Source organism: Pipistrellus hanaki (assembly GCF_964339955.1).
Source record: "Pipistrellus hanaki genome assembly, chromosome: 10".
In the NCBI taxonomy this organism is placed as follows: domain Eukaryota; kingdom Metazoa; phylum Chordata; class Mammalia; order Chiroptera; family Vespertilionidae; genus Pipistrellus; species Pipistrellus hanaki.
Genome location: NC_140512.1, coordinates 45,507,420 through 45,519,604, shown reverse-complemented (window position 1 = coordinate 45,519,604; position 12,185 = coordinate 45,507,420). Strand labels below are relative to the sequence as shown.

The 12,185-nt window shown below is 39.4% G+C and overlaps 1 protein-coding gene across 1 annotated transcript; it reads left to right on the top strand.

The window, feature by feature from the left end:
• Positions 1-9,806: 9,806 nt before the first annotated feature.
• On the top strand, positions 9,807-10,742 carry LOC311629202 (taste receptor type 2 member 39-like; the record flags this gene model as incomplete). The annotated part of the gene is made up of 1 exon (XM_084897148.1): positions 9,807-10,742. The coding sequence occupies one exon, from the start codon at positions 9,807-9,809 to the stop codon at positions 10,740-10,742; it is 936 nt and encodes a 311-aa protein (XP_084753274.1).
• Between the last annotated feature and the right edge of the window lie 1,443 nt (positions 10,743-12,185).

Sequence of the window (12,185 nt, the reverse complement as noted above, 5' to 3'; positions counted from 1 at the left end):
AGGAGTAATTATGAGAAAGGGAAGGGAAATAACTGTGTATAGGGGGAAAAAAGGAATTTCTATGAGTGTTTATAAGCTAAGGATAGAATTTCTATAGCTTTGGTTAATTGAACATAATGCTGCTAATTCCATAAAAATGTTCTTAATTTTCAATCCTGTAGTAATGATATCTGCTTTCCTATTAGTTTTGCAAACATTCGTTTAGACCACAGTGCTGCTTCAGGCCTAGCCCGAAGGTGATTTGGCCCAGTTTTAACATTCTAAAGATGTGAGGATTAGAGCATGCAAGGCAGTTCCTCTTCGCAGCTCCAACTCCATGTTGAATTGGCTTCGTTTATATTATTTTCTCTTGTATTTTTTTATATTATTTCTATATCCCTCCCCTTTGATTGGGATCTTTCCTTGTAAATATTGCTGATCAATCATTGGAAGGCAATACTGATCAGTTATTGTTTGTCCCTCGTCGTAAAAAGTTTGCTTACACATGGAAAACGAAGATAGCAAAACCAGCATATAAAAGTCATAAAAATTATAATCATCTTCATCAGTTTATTCAGTGCTATTTTATTAATTCTTATTGATCTTAAACCTTTTATGTTAGCAGTTTAATGAATCCAGTTTTTCCTTTGACTTCTGAAAATCCTCACCCAGTTTAATGATATGATCTGAAAGTTTAACAAAAACCTATATTTTAAAGTAAGTGTGAAAGTCCTCCCTGAATCTCTCTAAAGGTGCAACATATTTGCAAAAGTATCAGGGGAGGTCAATGACTTTCTGTTAATGACAAAGACTGAAAATGACGTGTTTAAAAAGATGATTACAATATAATTGACAAAGAAATGTGCTTCTCTTTGTAACACACAAAATTTTAAAATAGCAACTAGAGCTACAAATGAAAACATTATGGATGTGAGGGCGATCTGGCTGCAACATCTGTCACCCCATTGATCGCCAGGGTTGATTCAGCTGATCTGGCTGGCTAGGCGAGTGTCCCCCTCCTCCCTCACCGATCCATGTGCGTCCCTCCCAAAGCTGGGCACTCGGTCGAAGAAGATGACTTTCCCCCAAGAGGTGAGGACCGGTCTTCGGTCAAGGGTATATGAGTAGCTGCGCTCCCCTGCTAGAACCTCCAAACAAGCTCTCAAATGAAAACATTATATCAGGACATTTTTAAATTTTTACTGGGGAGGCAGAGTAGAGGCTTGGAGGAGGGGGGAAATGGGAGATATCATTAATACTATCAACAATAAGATATATATTTTAAAATTTTTTAATTTTATGTAATTCCTAGAACATTTTAACAACAATAGTATATGAATACATATACAACATAACTATTTTTAAAAATAGTTCCCATGTGATTTTAGCATCTCAAATAGACCTACTTAGTTTAATTTCTTCCTTTTATTAAAAATATATATCTTTTCAAATATTTCAGGAATAAGTCTGAAAAATACTGTGTTTTTTATTTTTGAAGTTTGTCAAGCATATAACAATACTTGGTCAAATAGGATTATACATCACTGTAAAATACTACTTAGTTATCCATTTAATCATGGAGACAAAGATTTTGAAGGCAAATATATAAAGTTAAATAGCTGTGAGCAAAACTTAGCTCTTTTAATGTTAAGGAAACTCAGTTTGGCCAAAACCGGTTTGGCTCAGTGGTAGGGCATTGGTCTGCAGACTGAAAGGTCCCAGATTCGATTCTGATGAAGGGCATGTACATTGGTTGCGGGCACATCCCCAGTAGGGGGTGTGCAAGAGGAAGCTGGTCGATGTTTCTCTCTCATCGATGTTTCTAGCTATCTCTCTCCCTTCCTCTCTGCAAAAAATCAATAAAATATATATTTTTTAAAAACTTAAAAAAAAAAAAAAAAAAAAGGAAACTCAGTTTGGCTCTTTTAATGTTGTGAAAAATGGCTTACCTGTCCAAATTTCGAATGATGGACTAGGAAACAAAAGCACGCAAAAATGAGACTTTTAATAAGACCCCAGAGTGCGAGCCCATTGTACAGGAATATAGTCTGCTTATTTACTCCCTCCTCCGTTCCTCATTGGCTGAGTAACATTTGGTCATCTAAGTCTTGCTGTCTCCCATTGGGTTGTTTTAAAAATGTGCTGGGGCCTTTTCTAGTTGCCTCTATCTCCCTTTGTCTCTAGGGCAAGCACATCAAACTCACAGCCAACAACCACAAATTTGACAAGAGTGGTCTAAGGGAATCTTCCTATCAGCCACATGTACAGCTCTCATACACTCTGCTATCTCCACCCCCCACATCCTGTTTGCTCTGGGGGAACTCAGCAGCCGCCTGGCCACAAGCTGTTTCTTTTCTATGAAGATAAATCAGAGGCATGTTTCTTACAAGGTCAATTTACCTACGCAATCAAACACCTGATGATAAAGAACAATGGAAATCACAAAATCTTTGCTTTCCTGTTATAATCTCTTATTAAGAACATACCAATCATTCAGAATAACTTTGCCTTTTAGCGGTAAAAGAACATTTTTATTTTTATGCTAGAGGCCCGGTACACGAAAATCCAGGCACTGGGGCAGGGGGTTCCTCCTCAGCCCAGCCTACACCCTCTCACAATCCGGGACTCCTAGGCCTGGCCTGAGATAATGGACTATTGGGGTTTTCCTTCCCTGGCTTCAAGCAGCTGGCTCCACCCCCACACTGCCACTGCTTGCCATTGTGCAGTGCTGCCCCCCACCCCTGCTACCGGTGGCCTCCCTCTGCAGGCAACAGGCTCAGGTGCAATGGCTTGGCTGGCCTGAGCCTCCTCTTTCTTTGCTGGGAGGCAGGATCAGCCCTGCGAGGGGCCATCTGCCTACCTGATCACCCCTAACTGCTGGCCTACTATCTAATCACCCCTAACTACTTGCCTGCCTACCTGATCATCCCTACCATTCTGCTTGCCTGCCTACTTGCCCCTAACTGCTTTCTTGGGGACCAGCCCAGTGAGGGGTCATCTGCCTACCTGATCACCCCTAACCACCTGCCTGTCTACCTGATCTCCTCTAACCATTGACCTGCCTACCTGATCACCCCAACCACTCTGCCTGCCTGCCTGCCTGTCTCCTTGATTGGCCCTAACTGCTTGATTAGGGGCGGGGCCAGCCTGGTGAATGGCCATGGTGATCTGGTCTTTGGTCTTTCCAGTCATGATGTTTATTAGCCTTTTTTATATAGGATAAATACACTGTTGATATTAAAGCTAACAATAAATTCATTAAATCTTATCAAGCTTGACCATACACAAAATTTTCTTTCTCAAGATTCGTTTCCACAGACTTTCCACAACTTTCTTTGTCCCTTATTTTTTCAAACTATCTTTTAGTTCCTCTGCACAAGAAGCCAAAAGCAAGTAAACTTAGGCTTATTTAGCATGTGCCTTTGAAATTCCTTTCTGCGCCATTGCAAAAGAACTCATTTTTTATTATTATTATTATGTATACCGACATAAACAGACACAATCAGAGACCTGGGGGTATTGTTTTTAAATTTTCACCATGGAACAGGTATAATAATGCAAAAAGAAAAAAAACAAAACAGCACAACAACAAAAAACACCATTTTATAACAGTTGGAATAAGTTAAGTGTATTTGTTCAGAAAGCTAAGGCTTTTACTAGTTTTAGAGAAGACTTTTAAGGTTTGTGTTTGTCTTTAACAAACAATTCTTAAGGAGGCTGTGGGGGTGGGAGGTGGCTGCTGAAACACAAAAACCTTTCAGCCACTTGTGCTTTTAAAAGGTTCCCCTATCCCATTTTGTTTTCTTGGTTTGTTGGATCTAGGGCAGTTGTAGGCTATGTTTACATTTCTGATTATCCAAGATAGGGCTGCAAGTGTTGCTAAGGAGGCTTAAAAAAAATCTATCAGGCTTTTAATTCTGCCAAAAATTTTTTTCATAAAGTTTTTAAACTATTTGAAATATCGTGTCAGGTTTCAAGTGGGACAAACAGTAAGAAACTTTAAAGCATCTGCTCCAATGTACAGATTCTTTTAGGATAATTTTAGAGCGTTTTTTAAAATCATTTTGTCCCTGAGGAGCTTCTGAATGAATATCAACCAAAGAATGCATTCAATTCTCCTGCAAAGGCTTTGTTACAGGCACCTAGTTAGATATTAACTAACGAGAGGGAGCCAGACATCTAATTAACGTGGATTAACTAGGAAAAGGCAGTTTCATAGTAGTTACGCTAGGCATCCGAGTGGACAGGAAAGACTGGCTTTCCTATCTCCCCACAGCACAACCAGCTCCTTTGCGGGAGGGGGGAATTCCTCTGCTGAGGCATGCAAAATAGAAGCCAGATGAGCTAGCTGAACTTCGAGGCATGCACAGTAGGAGTCAAAATGGCAACCATAAAAGGGAGGAGTCTAGCCTGGGAAAACTATTGGATAGGATAAGGGCACGGAAACCCTGGAAGATCCAGGAAAGGAATTGGATAGGGGGAGGGCTCAGCATAAGCTGCAAAGAATTAGAAAGAAGACGAGTTAGTTTGAAAGAAAGCTAACCCTTCCCAAAGCCAAGAAGATATAATGAAAGTTTAACGGAGACCCCAGGCAAATCCCTCGCATTCTCTCCATAGCAGCCACATGGATCTGGATGTAGCAGCCACAGCAGCCAATATGCACGATGGTGGCCCCAGCACCAGCTGGCCTTGGTAGCGGACATACAGATGGGGAAATCAGACAGAGAGAAATTATGCATCTCTATGTCCTGGAACTCCTGGGCCTGATGGGCATGGGTGCAGGCCTGTGGCCCAGAGGCTGGACCTCTTCCAGCAAGAGCCACTTGGTCATGGATGAGGCAGTTCGGCAGCCTTTTCAGGGGCAAGTATGTCCCACCATGCCATTCCATTAGGTCTTGTCACTATTGCTCAAATCCTCCTACAACCGTGAGTCGCTGAAGTGCTTTTCCTGCAACTTTGAAAGACTCTGTTTTCAGACTGGTCTGGCAGACCTGCCTTGGTCCCAGACCATGCCTGACAGCAGTTTGGCATCCTCTCTATTAAGGGAGATGGGACTTGGGGTGGACTTAAAGGTTTTCCTCAATGACCAAATGAACATTAGTGTTTTAAATTATTTTTAAATTATTTTAAATAAGTTAGTCAATTTTATTACAAAGACACAAGAGGAGGAACATGTTTTATGTTTGCACATATAACTAGCTTGAGTTCCCAAGAAAGGAATTTGGGGGGAACTTTTAGAGGGTAAAGATCCCACATTAAAGACAAATTCCCGGGTCTGTTCTTGTTCATCAGTCTATGTTAATGAACAAGTCTTCTTCATCGGTCTTGTTCATCATTTCCCCTAGATCTGGAGACAAGGAAGCATAGATCAGACTGTTGGACCTCAGAGCGAAGGTAGGGGATGGTGGGGATAAGGGGGAGAAATCAACCAAAGGTCTTGTGTGCATGCATATGAGCCTAACAAGTGGTCACGGACAATAGGGGTGGGGGCACGTGTGGGTAGGGGTTCAGGGTGGGAATGGGGGTATGAGGACAAATATGTGATACCTTAATCAATCAATAAATTTTAAAAAATCTAATTCAAAAAAATAATAATAATCTTAAAAAAATAAATAAATAAAGACAAATTCCCGGAGAGCTGTGACAGCCAGACAAAAAGACAAAAGAGATGTAACTCAAAAGCCCCAGGTAGTTTGATAGGCAAATGCATGAATATAAGTGCAGTTTTGAATGGCAGGTAGTAACAAAAAGTGAACACAAGATAAAAGAAAAACATTAACAGCTTCAGCTAAGCCTTGAGTCTCCTGGAGCCAGATTAATGCCGAAGGGGGATGTGCAATCTAAAAGATCCATGACTGTTTTAAAAGAGATAGGTATCTATCGTGGTACCTATCTCTTTTAAACGTGGAAAGCATCTCATTGACTCTTATATGTGTGACCTTGGCCCACCAATTTGCTGCTTTGGCTCCCAAGATTCTCTTAGCAATAGCTTTTACCTCAGGTGCATGTAACACACAGAAAAGTTTGTTTAAATGGATGCCAGTCTGGTGAGATCCATAAGCTCCTCAGCTTGCAGGGTCTGGCCTGGAGAACAGGTTCATAGGATTTATACTTGTGTCCTCCCCTACAATATCTTATGGAAAACCATGAGTGCACAGCAAAATAAGTACTCACCCACCCAGAAAAAAATTTCCTGCAAGGTGCTCACTCCCCAGAGAATTTTTTACAATCATGAGAACTGTGAAAAGTCCTTTCTGGGAACAACAACAAAAATGTTCTTTCTTATGCAGTACACCAAGCTTCCAGTTGCTCACCACCACAGCTGGAGGACAGTTCCTCCCGAAGGGAAAAACCATCAGAAAAAATGGCAGCAGAGTAAGTGGATGCTGCACGAACATGCTTCCAGGAACAAACTGGTATTGCAACTAAAATACAGAAAAACTACCTGAATAATCAACAGAAAACTCACAGGAGAGAACCCTGATATCTGAGGACTGAAAGTGGAGACCACATAGAGACTGAGGGCGCCAAGTGGGTACTGGAAATATCGAGAACCCTTTGTAAATCACATGATTGTCTAACCATATGCTGTATACCAGAAACTAATACAAAATAATATTGAATGTAAACTGTAATTTAAATTTTTAAAAACAAAAACAAAAAAACATTAAACTCCTGTGGCAGCAGGTGCATTTGAGCACTGGGACATTCATCCTTAGAGAAAGCTCCTTCTGAGGGAAAACCTCTCTTGGTCTTAAACAAAGCACCTCAACCAAACAAAGGGAGGTCCAAACCCAAGAAGGCTTCACAGTCTGGAAGGCAGTCGATAGAAGTGATGAGATTTAAAAAAAAAGGCTCTATCGATACCATACCCAGTTCCAGGGAATACCAGTTCATAAAGGTGAGGCCACATTAGGCCCTGATACTAACACAAGATTATCTAAAAATAAACTGCAAAAGGGAGAGACAAAAAAACATTTGAGATCCAAAAATCTCAAATTTAGGGATCACCGATTTGGGCATTATTCTACCAAATGGTCTCTGAGAGATGATACTCTACTAAGATCTCAGCATTAGTCTGTGTTTTTGATAGGTTGACGGCTACAAAATCTGAATTACTTATGGTGAGAATCACATACATAGTGTCAATCTCCACCTTATTAGCCACCACATGAGCATGGGATTGAGCCTAAACCAGCAGTCGGACATCCACTAAGGGGTCCCTGTTTGGAGAGGGTGCAGGCTGGGCTGAGAGGACACCCCCTCCTGTGCACAAATTTTGTGCACCAGGCCTCTAGTGTAGCATAAGAAGACAAAAATATTAAAAACCTGAAATAACAATAAAGAGAAACTGGATTCCAGGTGGAGAGAATGGAGGAAAAGTCTGAGAGACATTATTTGAAGATATCGTTGTTGACAGTTTCCCAGTCTTAAGAAATATATACAATATCAACACCAAGATAAATTCCTTCCTTCTATTCATGTGATTATTTACCTTCCCTTATAAAATCCTTTTATCTTTATTCCACAATGGAAACACACTTTGGGTTCTGCCTAAGTGAGTGTTTTCCAAACACTACTATTTGATCTCAAATAAACGCTTATTGCCTCTCATTTTGACTTTTTATTTTTAAGGTAATAACAACTTGTCTAAAACAGTTAATTAGGCCAGAAAACCTTCAACAAGATTTTGCTTTGTTTTAAAAAGAAAACCAAATACTATGAACATTTTCAGAGACATCTCACCCACCAACTATATCATCATTAGAATTATTTCATTATCATTAATTATGTACATTCATAAACTTTAATTTACTCTGAATGAAGAATTCCATTTGTCATCATGTGTACTATGCTGCACTTACATTGTTAAATCAGAAACAACTCCCCCAAGATAAAAGTGATCTTTTTTTTATCTCTTGATTTTTAATATTCCAAAATAGATTGAGTGACCTTTGAGTGTTGTTTTACCCTAATTCTGGTCAGCCTACATTGGAAAAAAAAAACAAAGGAACTTTCCCTACAACCCTTTCTTCTCTAGTATTATTGTTGGGTTTCTTTTTTTAATAAAAGGAAAATATGTGTGTGATCATTTATATGTAATTAAATAAATTTATTATCTCTCAAGTACTTTATTTTGCAAAGGTTTGCCTCTTGAAAATTAGTATCTGCTTACTTTATTAATGTAATATTGTGATTTATTTTATATATATATATATATATATATATATATATATATATATATATATATATTTGGTCTTCATCCTTGTTTTCTGACATTAGGCTTCTAAAACTATTGGAATTTTCTAAGTGATGAATGATAAAAACTGGTTTTTGTTATGTTAATGAGATTACTTTTGAACTACACCAAAGGATGGGTCCTGGTTGTTAGAAGAGCTGACCCTGTGATTAAAAGGTTGGAACTTTCACTCCCACCCCCTCAACCCTTGCACCTCTTGGGAAGGGCAGAGGGGCTAGAGATTGAATTCAACCATCAATGGCCAATGATTTTATCAAACATGCTTATAAAAGAAGCCACCATGAAAACACATAAGGACTGTTCTGAGAGCTTCCAGGATAGTGAACATATGTTGAGGTGCTGGGAGAGGGGCACTCCCTGCAGAGAGATGGAAGCTCCACACTTCTTCCCACATACCTAGCCTACATACCTCTTCCATCTGGATGTCCATCTGTATCCTTTATCATATCCTTCTATTATATAATAAACCAGTAAATGTAAGTAAACTCTTTTTCTTGACTACTGTGAGCCACTCTATCAAGTTAATTAAACCTGAGGAGGAAGTTATGGGAACCTCTGATTTACAGATGGGTTAGAAGCACAGGTGGCAAACTGGACTTGCAGTTGGCATCTGACATGGGTTTGGGGCAGTCTCGTGGGATTGACCCCTTAATATCTGGTAGACAGTGTCAGAATTGAATTAATTTGTATGACATCCAGATTTGTTTAGTGTGGAGGGGGAAAACCCCACACATTTGGTTACCAGAAATATCAGAAGTGTCCTATGTGAGTTGTAAAAGGAAGACTCACAGGTGAAAAACTTTTTTTTTCCAACTCAAGTATTGTCCCCTTAAACAATGAGGAAATCATAAAAGACTATCAGGAAAAAATGGCAGTCAAGTCAGCCCTGCATTTAGTTTTTGGAACACACAAAAGGACGCACAGGTCCAAGTAGTATGACTTAGTGGGTAAGAAAATGGTCTCTGGGACCAGCTAGCTTGGATTTGAATTCCAGTTCTATCACACTCTAGGTCTATGACTTTGGCCACGTTTCTTAATCTTAGTTTCCTTATTCTTAAAGTAGAAATAATGAAAGTATATCCTTCAGAGGATTGTTGTGAAGCTTAAATGTGATTATATAGATGGTATTTAAACAGTGCTTAGCACATCACTGGAACTATATTGGTCTTTAGAGTTATTATTATTTTCAAACTTCTCTAAAGTCACAAATGAAACTGGTACACAGATGTTCAAATTAACTGGAGCTAGTAAAGAACACAACGCTCAATACCATATCAGTGGCTTATGAAAGAGTATCTATTCAAGTCCTTCCCTGGGCCCCATGATTAAACTAATACCATCATGCCCAAAAGGACATGGGAGAGGATTAGAAACCAAATCCCTCATGATTTGCATCTCCAGATTTGATTTGGAGCTAAGAATTCTGAGACAAACAAATGGAGTGAATTGGAAATGCTGCACCAACTGCTTCCTCCTGTGAGATTATTAGTGGAAGCTATCAACCATCTGCCCATCAAATGCAAGGAGACATTCTCTAACAGACAGCTAAGAGGAGTAACGACTCAGGATGACCAACACCTGCAGTCCACCAGAGGATAATTTGTCACCATTAAAAATCGTCTTAATCTTCACAATTATGGGCACGGAATGCATCATTGGCATCGTTTCAAATGGGTTCATTGTGGCTATAAATGCAGCTGAGTGGATTCAGAATAAGGCAATCTCCACAAGTGGCAGGATCCTGTGTTTCCTGAGCATATCCAGAATAGCTCTCCAAAGCTTGATGATACTAGAAATTACTTTCCACTCAACATCCCCCCGATTGTATTATAAAGATGGTGTATATGATACCTTTAAAGTGGGTTTCATGTTCTTACATTATTGTAGCCTCTGGTTTTCTGCCTGGCTCAGTTGCTTCTACTTTGTGAAGATTGCTAATTTCTCCTACCGCCTTTTCCTCAAGCTGAAGTGGAGAATTACTGGATTGATGCCCTGGCTTCTGTGGCTATCAGTGTTTTTTGCCTTCGGCTACAGTATGCTCTTCTCCTATGGCATATACAGTGTTTATTGTAACAATTCTTTTCCTATCCCCTCCTCCAATTCTACTAAGAAAATATACTTCACTGAGACCAACGTGGTCAACCTGGTTCTTCTCTATAACCTGGGGATCTTCATTCCTCTCATCATGTTCATCCTGGCGGCCACCCTGCTGATCATCTCTCTCAAGAGGCACACCCTGCACATGAAAAGCAATGCCACTGGCTCCAGGGACCCCAGCATGGAGGCCCACTTGGGGGCCATCAGAGCTATCAGCTACTTTGTCATTCTCTACATTTTCAATGCAGTTGCTCTATTACTCTATATGTCCAACATCTTCGATGCCAACAGTTGCTGGGATATTTTGTGCAAAATTATCATGGCTGCCTATCCTGCTGGCCACTCCATTCTACTGATTCAGGAAAACTCTGGTTTGAAAAGAGCCTGGAAGCAGCTTCAGTCTTGAGTTCATCTTTACCTAAAAAAGTAAACTCTGTGACCAACACCACAAGAGTACCACAGCATCTGGCCCAACCAGCTCTGCCTTTCCCTCACCCAGACCTCTCTCTTCCCTTTTCTTTTCTTCCCCAAATCTGATTGATCCTTCACCTGCTATGGCTTTTCTAGAGGTGCCTGATCTTGATTTCTCTCTTTTGCTTCATGGCACAATCTTGGTGATGTTTAACATATCCTTTACCTGAGCCTGCTATATCTGCCTTCCTTGTTCTGTATAAAGCAGCGATTATACACACTGGCTACAAATTAGAAACTCGGGGGCGGGGGGGGTTCTTTGGAAATTCCAATGGCCAGGCCTGGCTCTAGATCAATTAAGTCAAAATTTCTGGCGTTGGAACTTAGACAGTTTTTTTAAGAACTTATGGTGCTGTCAGTGTTGACATAGCCACCAAAGTAGAGGAAGGCTCTGCAACCTAAGCTCCTGGCAACCCCTCTCCTTCCCCATCCACATGCCTTTTACACATTCAGGTGACCCAGGAAGCTTTCTTTGCAATGGTTGGAAGTGCATTTTATTTCCATTCTTCAAAGATACAACCTGAATATCAAAATATCTATTAAAATTAACAGTATATAAAATACCCTTTAACCTAAAAATTACTAAAAATTTTTCCTTTAGATAAAGTATGGTCAAATATATGCACATATGTGAGAATATATACAAGAAAATCTTCATTGTACCATTTATTCATTAATGAGGAGACTCGTATATCCAAAATGGAATACTGTGTAAACATTTTCAGAGACAGATGCATGTATACTAAAATGAAAATATTTTCAAAATACTGTTGAATACAAAAAGTAAGGAGATATTTTATAATTACATTTATGTTCTTTTATGGAATATACATATATTTCTTGTGTATATATGTGTGTCTATAAGGTTTCTGGAAGGATGTACCAAAAATGAATAATAGAAGACTGGGTATTTGGAGATAAATGAAACATTTACACCACATTTTCTACCTTTCTGCATTGTTTGAACTATCCAGAACATGTATGCATTAATTTCCATTTTTTAAAGTGTAGTTGGTATGCAATCTTATATTGGTTATATTAGTTTTGGGTGTACAATATAGCCATTTGACATGTTTATACCTTACTATGTGGTTTATATTGATGTTTTTTACAAGACAGAGAACTAGGTAAGTAGCAAAGTTTGAGGGACAAGCTGTGTAGCATAATTAGTTGACTGACCCTCCCATTATGTTTGTTTTAATAAAAAATGCAAATCTCCCATCTTTCATTTTATTCCTTTGCTCCAGGGCTGCCATGGAAAGGTCATGGGCTTTCAATCCATAGACATATCTATATTCTATTACTCTATTTGCTTCCTTTCATACCCAGGTTGTATTGCGAGTTAAGTATTATGCCCAGACCCTTGAAAATACTTTGG